This window comes from Gambusia affinis, linkage group LG05 (assembly GCF_019740435.1).
Source record: "Gambusia affinis linkage group LG05, SWU_Gaff_1.0, whole genome shotgun sequence".
In the NCBI taxonomy this organism is placed as follows: Eukaryota; Metazoa; Chordata; class Actinopteri; order Cyprinodontiformes; family Poeciliidae; genus Gambusia; species Gambusia affinis.
This window is the reverse complement of record NC_057872.1, coordinates 5,280,338-5,301,535: the sequence shown is the minus strand read 5'-3', so window position 1 is coordinate 5,301,535 and position 21,198 is coordinate 5,280,338. Positions and strand designations below refer to the sequence as shown.

At 44.7% G+C, this 21,198-nt stretch overlaps 2 protein-coding genes across 3 annotated transcripts in view; one reads left to right on the top strand and one right to left on the bottom strand.

The window, feature by feature from the left end:
* The first annotated feature begins 112 nt into the window (after positions 1 to 112).
* mms22l (MMS22-like, DNA repair protein) lies at positions 113 to 19,785 on the top strand. Of its 2 annotated transcripts, none has more exons than XM_044118124.1 (26): positions 113 to 266; positions 455 to 628; positions 811 to 936; positions 1,076 to 1,128; positions 2,409 to 2,496; positions 2,598 to 2,769; positions 2,947 to 3,040; positions 3,140 to 3,270; positions 4,477 to 4,590; positions 4,672 to 4,848; positions 4,982 to 5,041; positions 5,131 to 5,250; positions 5,749 to 5,984; positions 8,697 to 8,913; positions 9,005 to 9,294; positions 13,049 to 13,230; positions 14,044 to 14,194; positions 14,636 to 14,763; positions 15,829 to 15,971; positions 16,597 to 16,753; positions 16,858 to 17,003; positions 17,097 to 17,308; positions 17,391 to 17,557; positions 18,191 to 18,287; positions 18,458 to 18,625; positions 18,776 to 19,785. In XM_044118124.1, the coding sequence occupies exons 2-26, from the start codon at positions 456 to 458 to the stop codon at positions 18,849 to 18,851; spliced, it is 3,678 nt and encodes a 1,225-aa protein (XP_043974059.1). In that variant the 5' UTR covers positions 113 to 266; position 455; the 3' UTR covers positions 18,852 to 19,785. The 2 variants fall into 2 exon arrangements, with proteins under 2 accessions (XP_043974059.1, XP_043974058.1); XM_044118123.1 differs by having other exon boundaries at positions 114 to 266; positions 4,979 to 5,041; positions 18,776 to 19,784.
* klhl32 (kelch-like family member 32) overlaps positions 19,556 to 21,198 on the bottom strand; it is a 33,860-nt gene continuing 32,217 nt past the window's right edge. Inside the window, exon 11 of the mRNA XM_044118129.1 lies at positions 19,556 to 20,896. Within this exon, the coding sequence (XP_043974064.1) occupies positions 20,735 to 20,896 (162 nt within the window). The 3' untranslated portion in view covers positions 19,556 to 20,734. The remainder of the gene's footprint in view (positions 20,897 to 21,198) is intronic.

Sequence of the window (21,198 nt, the reverse complement as noted above, 5' to 3'; positions counted from 1 at the left end):
GCGTTGAACGAACTGGCGATAAAGGAAGTACTCAGCAGGGAATCCTCTTGTCAAGTTTCCGAGACAGGGCAAGTCACACCCTTGTTGAAACTTCTGACCAATCAGGAGACGCGAGGAGACTTTACGCATGCGCATGATCAAGGCGCGGGAGAGCCCGAAAACCAAAACAACAGTAATGACGACTGGCCAGTTTTTATTCATTATTGCCTTGATTTAAAGTGGTATTTCCACAAAATATAAAAATAAAGGAGAGTTTGAAGTCAAAGGTAAGATAGAATTTTATTAAAATTGTATCTGAATTTTTGGTTTTTGCTATAGACAAACAGTACATACGCATGTAAAATCGTTTTGTTGCAAAAATGACCGCTTTTAAAAGGCATTTTGAGAGTTTTATGATTATGTCCGTTCTCCTGCGTGTTTGTGTGAATACCTGACACTGATGGTCCACCAACAGCATGGCGGAAGAGTTCAGCGAGTCCCTCACTCCACCAGTGTCCCCCTTTGCAGCAGACAACCAGTGTGACCTGGCGGCCACTCGACCGCCCTGCTTCAGCTGCTGTGAAGCTAAAGATGAGCGGGCTGCAGCTCTGTCCCCTGAGGGATACCTTGGACGGGGATCCCTGAAACGGTATATTCAACATCCGGTGCTCAAGCTTGACCACAAAGCATATCTGTCGTGCCTGCTAGAAACACTGACATTCTTACAGAGAAGCGTGGCCAGCTAAGCTTGAGTTTTCGCGTGAGATTTTGTTAATCTGACCGAAACAAACTTGTGGTTAAAGTCTGTTGGTGTTGCTCCCACCTCTGAAGGCTGCTGCTGCGTCTTGACCCGGCCCCTGCTGAATTTGAGACGGACACGGTGGAGATTTTCGGCTTCCCATGGGTTACTGAAACGGCGCTGGTGGAGTCGACCAAATTCCTCTTTGGCCTGTTTCGGTAGGGAATTTAAGTCACCCCGAGTCGATCCGACTCGTTTTTTGCATGCTGTCTTCTATTAGCCCTGAGGTTTAATGATAAAATTATTTTACTCGGAAAGCCCGTTTGTTCCTTCTGACTCTGGTTTGTTGTATTTCAGACAAACATTTTACAAGTTGGAGACTTTGGTTCAGACGAGTTCACATGACTTTGGTAAGTCGGTTTAGAAATACAATTAAAAATCCCTCCTACACTCTCTTTTTGATGTCAGAATAACCAAAAGATCACCAAGATAGAAGTACGATAATGAGATAAATGATAATGTTGTCGTTTTGAGGCTCCACCGTGGCACAGTTGGTAGAGCTGTTTCCTTGCAGCAAGAAGGTCCTGGGTTCGATTCCCGGCCCGGTTTCTCCCTGTGCATGTGTGGGTTCTCTCCAGGTTCTCCGGCTTCCTTCCACAAACATGTCTATCAGGTTAATTGGTTTCTTGAAGTTCTCCCTAGGTGTGAGTGAGTGTGTGTGTGCATGGTTGTGTGTCCTGTGTGTCTCTGTGTTGCCCTGCGACAGACTGCCGACCTGTCCAGGGTGACGCCGCCTCTCGCCCAAAACGTTAGCTGGAGATAGACACCAGCACAACACATTCTTAAAGATCAATAAACTATAAATTCTAATGGACATTTAACACTGGAACTGGAAGACATTTTAAATATCCAAAATAAATGCACAGAAAGACAGAAACGACACATCAAATGAATTATGAAGTCTGAAAACGGAATTGTGTACAAAGCTGTCCTTCAAAAAATGACTTTTCTCATCCAGTTTTTGTAGAAAGACAGAAAAGAAAACAATAAATCGTGAAAATGGAAATTATTGAGCTCGTTTTATCATTCGATCAGTTCATTTATCGGCCTAATGGGAAGTTGCATTTACATTTTCTAGAGGACAATATGGAAGAAAGCTTAGAAAACTAAGCTTTTCAACCAACATGCAGTACAGCTAAAGTTGTCAGAGAAAACTAACACTGCAAATAATCCAGAAAGCTCTGTCTTAACAGTGAGACAAGGTGATGGCAGCATCATGCTGTGGGTTATGTTGGGGGGGGGTTTTCCCAGCAGAGAACAGACGTTCCCCTTCCAACAATATAGCAACCTTGAACATCCAGTCAGATATACATTGTAATGTTGTAGATCAAAGTGCATTCCTGTGTTTGAAAGGCCTAGTTAAAGTCCAGACATGAATCCTAGTCAGAAATTGGTGCTTTTAGACATTATTCACCCAGTCTGACTCTGTTGAGCTAGTCTAAGAGGAATGGGTGAAACAAATTCAGTGCGAAGTCGGTAAAGTTTTATCACTTTAAACTGTAATAAACTGATTGGTTTTAATGTGATCATAAACACGTATCATTCAATGCTGGGCTTTACATATGTATGGCATTTTCCTATAGATATAATGTTACGTTAAATATACCTGCTTACACTTTTTTTAATTTAGGACAAGCAGGGAATCTGCATTATGAGTCGGAGGACCTTCGGCAGCAGTGTGTTTCGTTTCTTCAGTATGTTAAAGTCTTTTTGCACAGGTAATGTGTATATATATGTATATATTTTTAATCAACATAATTCAGTGTACTTGCCTGTGATGTTTTATGTTGGATTTTCTGCTTTGCCCGACATCCTGCAGGCACTTCGAACCGTGTCTGGACGCAGCTCACTCACATCCCTACGAGCAGCTGGAGCAGCAGTTCCCCGCCGCTCTGCTGGAGGAACTGTTCGCCGTCACTCTCCTGACAGGACGGCTCAAAGACCTGCCCGCAGGCGTACAGGCAGCCTTCAGCATGCAAGACCACGGGAAGGTACAAGTACTGGGTGGAATTTATGATGCTTAAAAATCACTGTATGGGATAAATCAAAGGAAACAACATAAAGTGATTGCAACTAACTTTTTTTTTTCTATTTTCTTAACCTCCCACAGCTCAGTTGATTTCTCTTTTATTGACCCTGAGCTTGAAATTCTCCAATCCTACCCACAGATTTTTCCTCCCTCCTGGCATTTGCTGCACCTCCATCTCGACATTCACTGGTCGGTCCTGGAAATCCTGCATGCGCTGGCTCACAAGATGCAAGGTAAGAATCTGGAACCCAAAGTGAACAAGCGGGTGTGTGTGTGTGTGTGTGTGTGTGTGTGTCGCGTCGAGTCATTGTCGTCGTGGGAACTGTCCGCAGGCCAGGTGGTTTACGCCCACCGGTTCGTGGACCTGACGGGGGAGAACCTGACCGATACGAGTCTGTTTGAGGAGCACCTGGCCGCCCTGCTGTGCGACCTGACGGCTCTGGCCTCGGGCAAATACAGCAAGGTGGGGAAGTCATCCGCTTGTTCTTCTAGTTAAGAGTGTGACACTGATTTCATGTCGTTACGACACACTGGTAAAAAAAATCTGACCAAAGTATTTTTTTTGTCTAGTTTCGAGTGCAATTGTATTAGCAAACTTGAAATAAGACAAAACTAACTTACAAGTAACTTTTCAGCGATTTATAGAAGCTTGTTTAACGTAAATAATTCCTTAATGTTGATTCCTTAATGTCTTCTGTTGGCAGATTTTTTTTAACTTATAACAAGACATCATTTTTCATCAATATTAAAACATTATTTACTTAAAACCATCTTGTATATCTTGCTGAAAAGTTACTTTTAAGTTGGTTCTGTCTTATTTTATGTATAAGAAGACATTAACACTAAAAACCAGACCAAAATTGCTTGGTAAGATTTTGTGTTTGTTGCAGTGCAGTTAGTACATCAGTTCCTCCAGGACGTTGTCATGTTTTTTTGCTGTGATTGTAGCAGCCTTAGAATTACTGACTTTTCAAAAAGTTGCGTTCAAATTTGCACATTTTTTAAGCTTCATTTTTTACCATAAGATGGTCTTTGTAAAAAAAAACAAAAAAAAAAACGAAAGGATTTTAATATAGTAACGGTCTAAAGTTCAAAATATATTTTAAAGTACCTTTTTGAAATAGCAGCCTTAATGTAAATGAAATCTTATCCCGAGGAATTGCCAAAATGCAAAAAAAAAACAAATAAATAAATAACATGAGCTGTATACAAAGTGGAAGAAAATTCAATAGAATATCTCAAAATGCTTTTTGGGACACACAAAAAAGGCAAATGTTACCGTTAAACGTCACACGCTCTTTCATCTTGCAGGTTTTAAGAGACGTGAAACAGGAAGTTAAAGTGAGTTACCAGGGGGTTAAGAGGATTGGTCAAAATTCAGTCGAGTGCAGTGATTGGTCAGAGAAGAAGGAAAAACAGAAAATATTAAGGTGATTGGTCAGATTTGTGGAAAAATTACGAATGTATGAATTTGTGCCAATAGTTGGAATCATCGCAACTTCCTAGATCGACCTGTATGTGGTTATAGAGCAGCAGAGTGCTTTAACTTTAAAAGCTTTAAAAACTTTAACTTTTTGGAAGCTTTGTTAAAACTTAAAGGAAAAAAACAAAACGTTTGCCTAATAAAACTTTAGATGTGAACGTTTAACTAGAAGCTTTTCCTCTCCAGGTGAGACCTACGGAGACGCTGAGCAGCAGTCCCTTCCTCTGCCTCTGCACCAAAGAGCTCTGGGTGCTGCTCATGTACCTCCTGCAGCACAGAAATAAAGCTCTGCGCACACAGGTAACAACGAGCGACACTAACGTTAACCGTTGCGCAATAAGTGGCGTCAATGCTGCGCTAACTGTGACATGTTTCCTGTAGTCGTTTTGGAGCTACATGAACCCCTTGCTGAAGCCTCTGGTAGATGGGCAGCCCGCACCAGAACACCTCGGTGGTCCTCTGACACACTGTAGAGACCCTCTGGGATTCACATGGTGGCTCCTCACCCACTTGGCCATGTTGGGCCAGTACAGCCGCAACGGCACAATGCAGAATGAGGTGAGAGACCGTTAGGCTCGGTGCTGATAACATGGTGTGATAGAGAGTAATACGCTCCTGACATGGTGGTCTGGGAAAGATTATGTTAAATGTTAAACGTCTCCCCCCCCCACCCCCACTGTGATTTCAGAAGTATTTGGAGGATAACTGGACATTTGTGGAGGGGTTGCTCAAGAAGACCTGTGACCCCAAGGTTTAGAGAAGTTTTTCAAATGCTTACTTATGTAGATTAATGCAATAGTTAGCTGAGATGAATTCAATCTATTTGTCATTTAATGCTAGGGTGGCCTTGCAGAGGAGCAGATCAGGATGCATGTGCACTGCTGCCTCAGTCTGTGTCTGCTGTGGGAGCCGAGCACAGCTGCTGTCTCCACCCTCTGGGAGTCCTACAGCAGGAACCTGGTGAGGGCTGTAATCTGAGGGAAACTGGGAGTAAAATACTGACAGGAGTTTATTTTGCGGCTAGTATCACGAAATGTTTCGCTTTGATAAGATGCTTTGTTTGAGTTACGGTCTGGAGAAACTGGAATTTTATTAATGTTTGTTCCAGGTTTGGATGAGGATGGGAAAAAGAGAATCATGTTTGTATAACATGAGTTCCTTCTTTCTTTGCCTAAAAGAAGATTTTTTTTTTTTGGCAAAAAAAGTCACTTTTGACAAACAAACAAAAAAAGAAGACTTGTATTAGAAAGGTGATTAGTAAAACCCCATAATCAGTGTGGTGTGCTGCAATTACAACAAAGTTTATAACTTTGATTTATATACTTTTACTCTTTTGTTTTATGTACACCACCTTACCTGTTCTTTGATATTCAACTCTGAAGTCCACAGCACTCAGTCCCGATGGGTTCCTGGCGAGTTGTGTAAAACTAATACCCTGCTCGGGTCGCTCCTCTGCAGAACTCCTCGTTCACTGTGCCGTGGTTGGGGGTGTCGGGCCTGGGCTCTGTCTGCAAGACGCCACTGGCCTTGCTGGAGCAGGCGCGCAGCTGCTGCTGCCCCTCTGCCCCGCGCTCTCCGGCCCACGCCCAACTCTACAAATCTGCCAACTCGTTCCACATCTTCCTCCGAGTGCTGGCCCTGTGCCTCGGCCAGGACTGGGCCAGCGGCGCCCCGCAGAGGCAGATCAAGGGAAGGTAAGAACGGAGGGGAGACTTCTGCTTCCACCTTGGAAAAGCGGGAATTACACACAGGCAGCTGTCTTAACACCACATCTAATGTAAAGCAGGGATTTGGGGGTGGGGTTTTTTTGGACCGTTGTGGACAAGGATTTACAAGATTAGTTTACGCCCCTCCTTTCTTGATCTTAAAACATGCGATTTGTTTAAACAGCTGTTTAGGATTTGTGTGTGTGTGGAGGTGCGTACCTGCGGGAACGCTCGCACGCCGTGTGCGTTTGCCAACTCTGGAGTAGTAGAGTCGTGTTTGTGTGCGTGCCAGCTGCACCGGCGGACTCTTTGATATTTACTCGGACCCACCAGCGGAGCAGGTGTCTCAGGAGTCAACCACCTGCTCCTGAGCGCAGGCCAGACCCAAGGAGACCACCTACCGCTGCACACACAAACACACAACGGCGCACCTGCTCCCGGGAATGCTGACTGCTGAAGAGAGAGGGGAACCGAAAGCTAAACATCTCACAGGCTGATGTTCTCATCGCCGGACCGCGCCGCATCCCAAGGCGGCTCCTTGCCAGAGAGCAGCAGCCGCGGATAAATCCGGCTAATGACTTCCCTCTGTCTGGAATGTGCTCAGTAGCATCGCAGACATGGGGGCTAATTAGCTAACGAGCGTGGCGGTTAATTCGCCTTAACGAAGCCGCGCTGGTTTCCAACACGGATTGAGCGTGGTGCTCGGGGTTCTGCTGGGGGGGGGGGCGGAGGCCTGGCAGCAGCCGGGCTCCGCTTGGGATGGATCCATCAGCCCTCCACTGGAGCGATCCCCTCGCCAGCCCCCCGCCTCCTCCCTAACAAGGCGGAGGCCGAGTGTATCTCCGCGACGTCTCGGCGACGCTCTCTTCTACGATGATTGGGATCGGAATCAATTGTGGTGCCAGAAGTTGGGAATATCTGTTAACACAACAACAACAAAAAAAGAAATCCTTACGTGATAAACAAACAAACAATTTGGGAGAAGGTGGAAAAATCCCCGGTGTGCCGCTTGTATTCCATTATCCAGACTACCGGCGCGGGACAACGATGGCAATCAAGATCGGAATCGAATGCGGTGCCAGAAGTTGTGAACAGCTGTTTGCTCCAGCTTAAGAACGAAATAAAAAGCTAAAAAAAAGAAGAAAGGAATCCATAAACCAACAAGTTGGGAGAAGACGGAAAAATGCCCGGTGTGCCGCTTGTATCCCTGTTACATATTATCCACTCATGTATTTAAAACTCCTTCCCCTCCAGCTCTGACCGCCGGATTTGGTGTTAACCTGGTCTCTCTCCCCTCTCCTCCCCCCCCATCGGTTTGAAGCAATCCCTGCGCTTCAGCCGTACCTCTTTACACTTCGGTTTGTCTCGGGATGCGCGCCGTTTGTGTTTTGACCCAAACAGCAGCTCGGCTCACCTGTGTGGGCTGCAGCTGTGTTTGGGAGATGGGGCTAAAGGGGGTGGAGGGGCTTTAGCTTTCTGTGTTCTCCTGCCAGGGAAGGAAACAGCGGGGCTGGGTGTGTGGCGACGGGCGTGTGTGTGTGTGTGTGTGTATTTATTGATCTCTCGCTGGTGTTGCAGTAAATTGGTTTGGCTGTGGAGAGAGGGACCGAGCACCTACCGCTGCGTGTCTGAGTGTCTCTGACATTTAACATGATCTTTAAAGGCATTTCTCCACAGCGCCCGCAGGATCTAACGGCGTGCTGGGTGGTTCTCTGTTCTTACTCACTCTCCTGCTTATTCCTTCACTCTGACACACACACACACACACACACACACACACACACACACACACACACACACACACACATAGGTGCAGAAGTTTGGCAGGTCAGACTCTCTCCTGAAGATTAGGGGGTGATGGAAGCCGTTGATGAGATGCACAGCAGGGGTGGAGAGTTCACTTTGTCAGCATTTAAAATCATTCCTTCCACTTAAAAAAAACACTCCTAATCAGTTTAGCTTTGGTTAAAAAGTTTAAATGGAAAGAAAATGAACAAAACTAGGGGCGCATCAAAAAATCTGCCCTGATTTTCTTGATTTTGAGTGATCGGTCGATTCAACTGATGTCTCAACTGATCTTACCCTTCGCACATCCTTTTAAAGTTTTAAATTCATGCATCTAAAATTAAGGCCTTAAAATATCTTGAATTCATTTAAAAAACTAAGTTGTCCTTTAGTATGTTAATCACAAGCTTTGAATTTTGTCTTGACAGGACGATTTAATTCTTGTAGATTCCGTGCATTTGTTTTTTTTTGCTCCTGAGAATTTTTCTATCCGGCAAAAGTTTGAGTCGCACGCCAACATCTTCATCGCGTTCTGTGACTTGAGACAGTTGAGGCCGCCGGTAACTCACTGCTACTATACCCTTCTAGCTAACTAGCTAGCAAGCTAACTTTTTGTGTTTACGTTGGTGGGTCTTAAATTCCATTCACAATGGTCTTTAAAAGGTTTTGAGTTGGTGAAACCTGCAGAGAGAGACTCTGTTATCTGCCTCTAGCAAAGGTCTGAAAGTCAGCCACTGTCCATTTTTGATTGGCAGAGAGAGCTGGCTGACAGACCACCAGGTCATGTCACATGGGTGGTTAACAATAGTTACCCCACTGTTTGATATGGGGGTCTACATATTTTTGTAGTGCACTGTAGCCATTTCCTAATGACCCTTTCCTCTGACCATGTTGTCTCTGGTCTTCTGGTTCCAGGATTTACTCCAAGTTCTCAAAAAAGAAGATGCAGGAGCTGTCTGAAGGCGGCCTCATGAACTTCCTGCTCCTCTTCCTGGTGGTTGCCAGGCAGGCGGAGCTGGAGGACGTGGCCAGCAGAGCCTGCGAGCTGCTGGGCTTCTTGCCCTCTAACTGCCCCCCCGCACATCGAACACTGGTCTGGAGAGGCCAACTGTCACTGCTGTTGCTTTTCCAGGTTTGTTTCCCGAAAACACCCATAATTCCCCGTCCCACCTCCCACGGCACGTCCACAGGTTTGGAAATACTTCTGATTTGTCGTTCCACAGGAGAGAGGTCTGGATGTTGGCGCTCAGGCCGGCTGCCTGGCTTCGTCTTTCAACGAGACGGCCAAGGAGTTCTACAGTAAAACCACGGAGGCGTCCCGCAGGCTCGCCCTTTGGGGGCCCCTGGGTTCCTACCTGGAGGGCGTGGCCGAGGTGTTCGAGACGAGCGCCGGCCTCGGCCTGTCGGAGGAGAAGCTGCTCGGCGAGGGCTTCGATTGGCTGCTTCCGGCGTGTCGTCAGTCTGAGCTGAACTCCGTCCTGAGCTTTCTGCAGACCGTCCTGGCACAGCTCAGGTGAGAACGCTGCCGTAAACGCTCAGCAGCTGCATCAAGGCTCCTCTAGTCTTGAACTTTGTAAATCAGTGAAACAGAACCAGCAGAGGTGAGCGTTTTGCTCTCCCCATTCCTTCTTCTTCTTCTTCTTCTCACTCTTCATGTTGATAAAAGGACAATTGTGAAGTCAGTGTGTGTGTGTGTCTCTGGAGGTTCGCTGACCCCAAAACGGCCCTCCCCAGGTGCTGCCAGCGCCCTGATTAGAGTTACAGAGCCAGGGGACACCTCTATGGGGCCCCTTATTGTTTTGAGAGCGGCTGCAGGGCTGCGGCTTTGTTAGAATCTTCGGCCGGTGGAGCATCAGGACGGGTTCATCTGCGGGACGGGGGTGTTGGTTACATGAACAACCCCAGCTGAAGGTCAAAGGGAGACGGAGGAGACAGTGTCGGTTGATGTGGTTGGGGAGGCGAGGGGGATCAGAGATGAGGGTTGCAGATGAAAGAATCGGGTTTTTGGATCCTTTCTCATGTTTTCAGAAATGGCATCCATTGTTTCTCAACAATAAATATCTTGTCTAGTAGATGGGGTTTTCTTACAAGATTTTTCCCAGCTCTAGGTTTAATAATTTTCTATATTTTACTATAAAGGTCCAAATTGGACCAGGTTAGCCCTAAAGACAAGTACCCCCACTGCACAATGCCACCGCCACCACCTTGTCTCACCGCCTCTAATTATTTCTGCAAAGTCAGAAACGTTAATAAATGATAATAAAACTGGAAAAGTGAACCTTTGTGAAACTGTTTCACATGTTTGAGGATTGGTTTAATGGTCTGGTGGTCCATCTTTGAAACCTTAAACCCTCACAGATGCCCACACCCCAAAAGCTGCACCGTGACCCAGGTGTACGCAGTCTGGTTCCTATAACATCGCATCTCATTAACTTCAGTAATCCCAAACTTTCGGACTCCGATGTGAGGGAAGGGCAGGGCAGACATTTGCACATTAATGGACCAAGGAGGGAGAGAGGAAAGAACTCCCAGAGGCAGCCCCCTCCACTCTTCACCCCCTGTTAATGCCTCGAACCACACTGACCCATTTAGCCAAACAAGACCCCTCTTTCCAATACATCCCACCGAATTAAACCTAATTCCTAAAGCCTGGCGATTCTTGGTATCTCTTTGTGATTAATGTCTCTCCCTGTGACACAATTAATGAGTAATTATGAAGCCTGGCAAATTTAGCCAGTGCATCATTATGTCTATTAAGAGCCATGTGGAATCTGCACACATTAAGAGAATTACTCTGCCAAACGGCGGAGGCAGCGGAGGGTCCGGACGGTGGCCCTTCACGGTCACGGCGCTGAGGGAAGATGCCATAATTCCTCAGTTTGATTTCTGTCCATGACCCTCTGCTTCGGATTGGTTGACCGGAAAATGAGCTGGCATTGGCTGGCCCTGTTGGATTTTTTATTTTCTTTAATATTACTTATGCTGCACAAACAATTAATTTAACATATTTTCCGAACGATAGGATTGAAACATAATGTGTGATTAGTACAGAGGGTTTGTTCTTAAAAAAGTCTTACATTTTGACACATTACTTATCATTATGCAGTTGAGATAAATTGTTCTCACCTCAATGTCCAATAGAAAACTCCTGACCACATAAACTGCTAAAAGCTTTAGTCACTAATAGGCTTCCTGTTCTTTGTATTTTTCTCTATATAAAATTAATTTTTCGCATAAGCTGCGACTTCTGACCGAAAGAGTCGTTAACAGACGAAGCCCAGCTGCGCTACTCTTTCTATTTCGACGTGATATTTCATCTAGGCAAGAGAGGAGAGGAGTGCCATCTAGTGATTGTAAATACGAATTGCAGGCTGCAGTAAAATACGGGAAACCGGTCCTGTATGGCAGTGGTCCCCAACCTTTTTAGTACAGCGGACCGGTAAACCCTTCGTAAATTTTCTGCGGACCGGGGTGGGGGGTGTGCGCGTTATAAGGGTCGAGACTGATGCTGTTCTTTCTTACGACGGGTGTGTGTGTGTGTTGGGGGGTGGGGGGGGGGGGGGCGTTGTTTCTTACTCATCTTGCTGCATGTTGGACAAGACGTTGGCAAAACGTAACCGACAGCATCCGGTTTAGGATTTTCAAAATAAAAGCTCCTCCAGACTCAATACATAGAACGGACATATTTAATTATTTCTTGCGTGGCCCGGTACCAATTGGTTCACGGCCCGGTGGTTGGGGACCACTGCTGTATGGGACGCTTAAATTTGGCTTAAAATACAGGATGTCCTGGTATAATATACCCTTGCTAGCTAGTTAATCTATTTTTGGGTTTTGCTAGTTGCCTTTTTAAATGTTCAGACAGTCGGTGGGGAGTGTGGGAAAAGAGATATGCTGCAAAACTACAGTATATAGTCCTAGTCGACTCGCGAGATGACTGTAGCTTCTGTTTATGGGGTGCCAGTACAAATTTATCGGCATTTGTATTGCCAACATTCGTTTCCGCTCCTGGCTCACTTCTGTTGTCAACCCATACGACGCTAGGCGCATTATATGTAAGAGCGCAGAGTAAAGAGCTCAACACCCTGAAGGCGACGTCGCTCCCTCTCCATTCGTTTCCTACGGAACTTGCTCGATGAGGCGTTCAAGGCATAGGCGAACTTCGTGCATGTGAAATTTGGAGGTAGTTAACGCGGACTAAAAACAAACAAACAAAAAATAAAAATAGTTCTCTTTACCTGCATTAAACGACTTAGTAAACACTGAGGCATTTTATTATTTTTTTCTCTAAAATAATTGTGCAAACTTGCATAACCTAGAAAAAGACACAAATTAATTGAAACCTGTGTCCTTGGATGTATCTGAGGATTCTGTCTGGTGTTTTTAGGATGCAAAGTACTCTCTGCTTTTTCACTCAAAGCAGAATAAGAGGGAAAGGGTGACAGTCTAATGGTATTTAGCCGTGCTGTGTGTGTGTGTGTGTGCACTGTATATAAGAAGCCACAAAGAGGGAGGATTAAGAACGTTTTCTGATGATGTCTTGTACAATGAGGGTTGATGGGTGTGAAAGGCCCATTCCGCTGTAGTAACAAGCCTAATGAATTCAGACTCTAATCGATTGTCTCAGCTCTCTGGATTAGATGCAACCTTGCTGGAAGGGAAGATGGTAGACGTGTGTGTGTGTGTGTGTGTGTGTGTGCGTGTCTGTCTGTCTGTGTGTGGAAGGATGGAAAGGGGGTTGCCGGTAGTTCCTCAAACCTTCTCCTGCACACTTTAACCCCTGCGTTTTCAGGAGAATGAGAGGGACAGGAGGATCATCTTCAGTCTAAATGAGATTACAGCTCCTTCAGCTGCTTATCGGGGGCTAATGCCAGCCACTGTGGGGCTGCTCTGCTAGCCAGGGCCAGGGATGAGCCAGACAAGCCAAACTACGCTCTGTGTACAGGGGATCAGCATTAGGCTCCACTGTACGCCTGTGATATCCTCCTTCCTCACACCCCCACCTCTCCTCCTCCTTTCCCTCCTCCTCACTGCAGCGCACCATCACACTCAGTAATCCCCCCTGAGACAGCAGAGGGGGAGAGAGAGAGAGAGGAGACATGAAGGAGCAGTGAAAGACAGAAACAAGGGAGCAAGGGGGAAGGAAAAGAGGGAGGGGTTTTGGAGCCCAACCAAGAGGGAGTGTTGTTACATTATATAGAATTGTTTATCTGTTCTTGTGTTTTAAGGATTTGTGTGTGTGTGTGTGTGTGTGTGTGTTCTACCAGACGGGTCCATCAGCGCAGCATCCAGTCAGCGCCCATCCCAGCCTGGGCTCCGGCTCCAGCCAGTGCGATTAGGGAGCGCCACCTAGCGGTAGCTTCCGCTCTGTGGTTGCACTTTTTCCCCTTCCTGCGCAGCTTGCGCCTCTCCCAGACCCCGCCGGCTCAGCTGGCAGATGCTGCTGCAGGTACGCAACGCCCACTGAGAGGAAGACAAGACGAGAAAATATGGAGGGAGAGAACAAAACCAACAAGAGAGAGAGCATTTTTAAATTTTAAATACAATTTTTAAATGCAGAAGCAGGGCTGAAATGATTGGTTGGCTTAATTGTGATTAGTTGAATATTGAAATTATCGTCAACTATTTCAGTAATCATTACCTGAAGTATACAGACTCCATTTGCTGAAAGAAAAAGTCACTCGGCAGGAATTAAACCAAAACTGTGCAATGAATATCATATCTGTACGTTTGTTCAACCCAGAACTCCCCAGAAGCTTTTGATTCTTCAGGTTCAAAAATCTGTAAAATAATCAAACAAAATCTGCCATTAAGAATCTTTTGCCGTGCAGTTATTAATCTGTTAATCCAGAAGCCTACACGCTACTGATAAGCTGAACAGAAAGGGCTGAGCTTTTCACATGTTGATGTTAGAAGCATTTCTTTCTCTGCATCCTTTGCTTCGAATGATCAAGCGTTCACTCATCGCATGTTAGCCAATGAAATGTTTGTTTTTGTCGTTTAGAAAAAGGAAGTTAATTATTTCTTGTCAAATATTGATGTTTTTATGAAAAAAGAAAATTTCTTCAGAATGTGCCATTTTTTTTAAGTCTGATTAATCGTAAAGATGATCAATTATTAAACTAATCGTGAGTTGCAGCCCTGTGCAGAAGATTGAAGATGGCTAAAGTGAAATACCAAGATGGTCCAACAGCAGAGTTGGATTACGTTGCACCTGTTTTGAGGATTGGGGTCGTTCAGACTTATTTGCTTTTCTTTTCAGGTTTCACCTTGCTCGCCTTTGAGCTGCCCAGTTCTGCCCCTCAGGACCTGCAGCCCAACCCGGTTCAGACCATCATGCAGCTCTTCGGCTGGGACGATATGGTCCACCCGCTCCTGGTGACGCGCTACCTTCCTCATCTGCTCCAGAACAGGTTAGACTCAACCTTTTACATCCGCCCGCGTCACAAAAACATCCGCCTTCAGGGAACCAATATGAAGGTTCCCTGAGGTCCTAAACCTGAACAGATAAAAGTTTTTTCACATCTTAATCTCTTTTTAAGTGTTGTTTATAATAGTTGTTATATTAAAAGCCTCCAATCCTCTTATGCGTAGCTGGACTCATTTGTTTGTTGTCAACACAAAAGGATTTTCATATTTCTGCATCTACTAAGCAGTAAATCCTGGGTGAAGCCCTTCTGTCAGAGAATAAGAAGTGTGAACGCCGCAGCAGCTCGCCTTAAGTGAAAATTACAAATCGCATGCATTCCCCCTCATATTTGTAGCGTCAGTCTCCGCTTCTGGCTGGGAACATATTGTGTTTGTTTCTCATGAAACGTACCTGCGACAGCTTATATACATAACTTACCTTGCAGTGAGTTGGTGTCGTCGCTAAGTGGCGCGGCCCCAAGTTCGGCTCAAGGCCTCTCAGTGAGGGCCTGGATCCGATGCGTCCTACAGCAACACCTCCACAAGAACCCGGACGGGACGGAAAGCAAAACGGGTAATTGGGTCTAGAATCCCATCAAACCACACTTTACCTTTTTTTGTTTGTTTGTTTGTTTTTCTTTGTATGCATCAATCCTCACAATTTCAAACTTCTAGCACGTTATCTCTCAGTGTTTTTCCTTTTTAGTAGAGATGCATGAATTGCAGTTTTCTGACCAATCAGAGGTCTTAGAAAAGCCTGGCATGGCGATTTTGACTTTGTCTGATATCAATTTTCTTGTCTTAAAAGTAGCTAAATATAGGGACAGCATTTTTAATTTGGGAACAGTGGTGTGACTACTGTTTACTAGACTTCTGCACTCAGTCAGCAGGGCGTCTGCGCATCCTTCAGACATCTTAAATTCACATTTCTACAATCAAGGCCTTAAAATGTCTTAATTACATTTTGAAAAAATCAAGTTAGCCTTAAATATATTAATCACCGGTCTTAAATTTTGTGGTGACAGGACTATTTTACGTTGTATATTCCATATAGTTTATTTTTCTTTTGGGATTTTTCAGTCAGGCAAAGGTTTGAGTCGCACGCAGACGTCATGATTGTGTTCTGTGACTCGAGGCAGTTGAAGCTACCGCTAGTCAGACGCTACCCTTGCTAGCTAGCTTTTTTTTGCATCTATCATGAGCAAGTGGTTGGATGACATTCATTTTCAGTTCTGGCTCAATTCAGTTGGCAACCCATATGATGAGAGGTGCATTCTGGGTGAAAGAGTCTTGGTTGGGCTATAGGAAAGATCCACAAACAGATTGAAGAAGTTTCACTGTTTTTATGTAGTTTGATTGTAATACAGCAGATTCACTCACACACCATTTATATTCCTAGTTTGTTTTTGATCTTAAATTTCATTCAAAGTGACACTAAATAGGTCTTGAAAAGTATTTAATTAGTTTTTCAGACCTTTTCAGAGGAAGAAAAGATCACTAGATAAGATCGTTGTCAATCTCCCAAAATGAAGAAAGTCAGGATCGATTTATCGGCACCCCCCTGCTTTTTAAGATATTTCTCCAAACTTCTTCTTTGTCAAATACTGCAGCTTCTGAATATTTCCTGTTTTGGCCGCAGCCCGGGCAGTGAGGGAGCAGCTGTGCGAACTGACCCGGCTCGTCCTGCGACTGCCAGAGGTGGACGGCTTTCTGCAAAGAGCCGGACTTCCTCCCCCGGCTGCCAGGCCCGAGCCGACTGCAGCCCTGGAGACGTTTGTCAAGGTAACACTTCAGCCTGTCGCAATAAACCAATAAATCAATTAATCGCAATTAAAATGAGCTAATTTCCAGTCTGCTGAGGATTTTTGACTGACTTTTAAAGGGCAATTTTGTTTACAAAAACTTCATAATCTATTTTATTCATGGTTTCAGTTTGTCTGTTTTTTTTTCTTTTTTCTGTTTTATTTATTGTTTGTTTTGGATATATAAAATCTATAATAGTTCCAGCGTGGAGTGCTTTGTACAAACGTTTTTTGGTCTTTGAGAGTGTGAACTTGAATTATTAAGCCATTATTTTCTTTATATTAGTTGAAATTGATCTTAAAACAAGAATACAACAATTTATTGTCCAGGAAAATTTATTATCATGACTGGTACGGCTGGTAACTGTTTCTCACTGGTGACGGATGCATTTGCAGTATTTATGATAATATACGATTTGGCAAGAACTAATCTTGCTATACTGCTGGCTTTTAACTCCAAAATGTCTTGTTTTTGTTTTTTTCCCCAAGTTGTTGTGTAATATATTGTAAAATACATTCTGTTTGCGCCCTGGTCATGTCAGGTTTGCAGCAGCCTTTGTTTATAAGCCAAACGTGTTCTCTCCTTATGCGTTTTACGGTGTCAGGCGGTAGGCAGTGTTTACAGCGGGCTGCAGCTGCTGTCAGAGCGGTCGGCCATGGCGACCAGAGCCCTGGACTACATCGGCGACGTCCTGAAACATGTGAAGCCGTACATAGTCAGCAAGAACCAGGAGGGGATGCAGCTGGCTTTCTGGGCTGTGGGTACGTAGAGAATCAGCTTGTAAACACAGCGTAGAGTACAGAAATGTTCTCTCTTTTTATTATTGTTGCTAGAGTTGGGTTGATTTGTCGTTGTGCTTCTCCAGGTTGCGTAGTGAAGCATTGGAGCCCCCTGCTGGCCACTTCTAAAGCCCAGCAGCTGTTGTTCCGGATCGTGGACGGGCTGCTGCTGCCGCCCAAGGTCCCGCAGCAGGACAGAGCTCTGAGGGACAGCTTACCGCTTTATCTGCAGGTCAGGACGGACATCTGCTGGACGCCAACCAGAAAAACCATCATTTGCCATTTTGTTTTGAGGATTTGACTCTGATAACGAATCCACTCTCAGGGTCTGTCGGTGGCATCGGGCGTGTCTCAGTCCCAGGGTGCCGGCCTCAAGCAGCAGCTTCGCTCTGTAACCCGTAGATACCTGGACCACTTCCTCCCCGCCTCGCCCTCTCTGGGCGTGGTCGCCAACCACCCGGTGCTGCTCGGCGCCTGTGAGGGCGCGCCGACCGCCAGGGGAGCGGCGCTGAGGAGGACCGTCCTGGAGGTGCTATGGTAGGCCTCTACAGCTGAGGATTGGGGAACCGTTTGACTATAAAACTCCAACAGACTGATCACCTTTTGTTGCTTTCCGCAGCGAGAATTTCCTTCAGTTCAAAAGCCACGCCCCCCCACCTCGCCTCGCGTCCGTCCTGATGTTCCTGTTGGAGCTGCTGAGGCGAAACGGCGATACGGACGCCTCCCTGCTGACGCTGCCTCTTCCCGCTCTGCTGCGTTGTTTGATGCTGGTCAATGAACCGACGGGTAAGACAAACAGCCGAAGTCAAGAGGGGAGTTTTTTTTTGGTTTTTTTAATACTTGGCATTTTAATACTTGGCATGCACCAATATGAAAATATGGTTTGTTATCAATATCTGAGATTAACATTGATGCTACGGCCGATAAATGATACTGACATCCATATATTTCTATACCGGTTCAACACCTTTGGAAAGTTAATAAAACAACCGGACGAAAATAAATATCAGCTGAAATCATTGGCCTAGTTTTCCTAGGCCAATAAGTTACAAAATCACTAAAATGGTCCGATACTGATGTTAGTGCCGATATATCGTGCATCCCTACGATGCAATTGCACTTTCTATTCAATTTGACTTGACTTTTAATCCCAACAGATTTGCAGCTGCATGCGTGCCACACTTTTCAGATTTTCATTCTGTTTCACCATTGTGCACAACTTTTGTGTTTGTTGGATAAAAACACACGCGCAAAAAAAAATAAAGCTTGTGGTTGTAAATTGATGACATGTAAAAAAAAAAAAAAGTTCAAGGTGTATGAACTGATATTAATGTCACTGTAAGGCTTCAGTTCATTTTACACATATGCCAACACAAAATTAACAAGTGTGCGTGCATGTGTGTGTTATTGTTTGCCCAGTGAGGAAGATGAGCACGGATGCGCTGCAGCTCGTGGTGGAGCGATGCGTCGCTGCGTCTGCAGTGAGGCCATGCGAGTTGATGATCGCCGCCTTACGGTAACTTCACTAAATATCTTCAGCGTTGCGTCATTTCCCTGCGGTGTTCCACATTCTTAAATTAACAGCAGTTAAAACACGCTGGGAAATTTCTAATCGTTCGAATGTGAAGATGAGCGGTTTACCCTGAAACTGGGAACTTCATCTCGATGCCATCCCGACGCTCTCAGGTCGTTCGCGGAGGAGAACGTGGGCGTCTACGACAGGCAGGTGTACGTCGTCCTGGAGACGGTTGCCGTCTTGGATCCCGCTGCTGTTCGAGCTCTCATCCCCAGCCTGACTCTCAGTCTGAGGAGCACCGAACACAAACGGGGCCTGGGCAAGAACATCGCCCTGAGGTGAGCACCATGAATCACAGAGGAAGTCAAGTAGGCACATTTTTCACAGCCTTTAAGCTATTTATAAGCTGTCTATACAGGTGGTCAGGGATTTTAAAAAATATATAATATTATTGTTATTGTAAGGTGACACATCTTTCTGTGTTGCAGGAGTGCGTACGTGAAGCTGCTGTCCCTGCTTGGAGAAAGTGGGCAGGAGGAAATCAACAGTCTGGAGAATGACTGAGGTTTTCCTCTAACAAACCTTTTCACCTGGGAGAAATCGAACTTTCTGAAGTGTGTTTGTGGTTAACTGGACCGCCCATCACGTCACTGAAATAACAAGAAAATTGTCTTAAGAGGCACAATAGGTGGAACCTGACAGAGGTGTACATAATGCACATTTTGTAAATAAAAAAAAAAGAAGTCTATCTTTTCATTCTGACATTTCCTACATTTAAAGAGAAATCCTCACCTCTGATCTCTAAGTAGCAAAGAATGAAAGCTGTCGGGATCCGCCTCTGCTCTAATTCGCAGATACCACGACAGTCGTGGGCGAGCTCCAAATAGTTCAGGACTTTGAAAAAGAAAAAAAAAAAGAAAGAAAAGAAAAGTAGAGAGGGAGAGAATGGAGGGAACTGTTTGTTCCGATCCTCTCATTCTCGCCTTCTCTAAGTTGCAGCAATCTCTTGCAATCTGGATTTGGCTCGCACCTAATCACGTGAAGTCTCACTCTTGTCATCCACAATCACCCAAGTCCCATTTTCTGTCATTGCTAGTCATTTTTCAGCCTCATCTTGACTGCGGAACATCTCACCCGGTGGGGGTGGGTGGTGCAAGCTTTGTCCTGCGATGGCAGCAGTATGAGAGGAAAGCACATAGAATGTGAGAATGTTTTAATATCTGCATAAAATGATCTGTAACTCCATAAAGAATTGCCAACAACCAAGCTTTGATGTCCTTTAAGTAGCATCTTTATTCTGCAGTTTCTTCCGTATATTCCTGCAGACGTGTTGCTTCGGATACATGAGGGACGTGCAAGCACTTTTTTTTCTCTCTCTTTCTTTTTTTAGTAAAAGCAAATGTTTGACAATGCAGAATAATAGGTAATACATGATTGAATGTCCAGACATTCATTTAAAAACACAAACAAACAATCTTTAGGTCCTGAGCTTGAAATAAAAGCCTCAATAGCTCACACAGCTGCTGCGTTTCCATTGACCGTATAGTTGTGCAAATTGAAATTACTGAATGTTAATAATTAAATTATATGAATGAAAATAACCCAATTTCAAAGAAAAAAAAAAAACCCTCACATTTTTAGGTAAAGTTTTTGCGCTAAGATTGAGTGATTTTTCGGCCATGCCGAAATTTGTTCATTTCGCGAAATTGCGACAAAACGCTTTTTTTTTTTTTTTTCACATCACGCGAATCACATGATCAACAGTTGGCTGTAACCACTGGTGGAAAAGACAAAGAAGAAGACAACAGGAAGTGGCAGGAGAATGTTTCTGAATGACTTATCATGTGAACAAACTTATTCACGTGTGATTTTAATTGCGTTTCCAATTTAATGTCAACACAACAATTGCGAAAATGTAGTTTGTTTTTTCAGCAAAAGTTTTACGCACGTTTTTAATGGAAACGCAGCTACATTTTGTATGTTGAATCTGTTGTCAAATTCACATCATTTAGGGGATTAAAAAAAAAATTCAAGTGTCGGCTCTGCAACATGTTCGTCTGGGTCCGCCTGGGAAACTCGAAATGGGAATCGATGGACAGTGTTGACTTTTTTTGTGTGTTTTTTTTTTTTTTTTTTTTGTTTTCAGGGCAGAAAACAAACTTGAAGCCCTATTATTGGTTCCGGCAACTTTCCGTTTCCCGTGGCTGGTCGGAACGCTCAACTATATTTACCCCGTCCGTCTCAACAGAGGTGACGGACCTTCCAGTGAGACTGAATGCTGTCCCGGTCTTAAGACAGGAGCAACAGCTTAAAGAAGCGGCACGGCTTCCCCCGTTACACCCACGCTAGAGCAGCCAGTTCTGTTTACTGGCTGTTTTTCCTCATTCTGGTTCGCAAGCGCCAACCGATCCGTCGTCTGGTTGTCAGACGTTTTCCAAGTCAGTGGGCTACACAGCACCTATCCTGTGATGGGGTACTTGTAGCGTCTGGAGGTTGGGGCAGGTGAAATAAGGAGCCGGGAGGAAACAGGTTGCAATCCCGTTTGAGGCGAAAGGCAGTGTCGGTCCGTAGAAAACCTCCTCCTTCCCCTCCGTGCTCAGATCCAGCACCTGAAACAGGAAATTCATTCTGTAGTACCAAACCTGTTACAATAAGCAATAAATCAGTTCATCACATGATAAATTAAAACTAGCTCAATAATTTCCATTTGCATGATTTATTGTTTTTCTCTTTTTTTCTTTCTATCAAAAACTGCATGACAAAACCCTTCGGTTTGGTGCTTTGGTTTCAACTAGCTCTTTTTTTCAAGGACAGTTTTGTTTTGTTTTTTTTTATTTATGTTTGTACATTTAAAATGTCTTCCACTATTAAATGTTCATTAAAATTTAAAGTTTATTGGTCTTTGAGAATG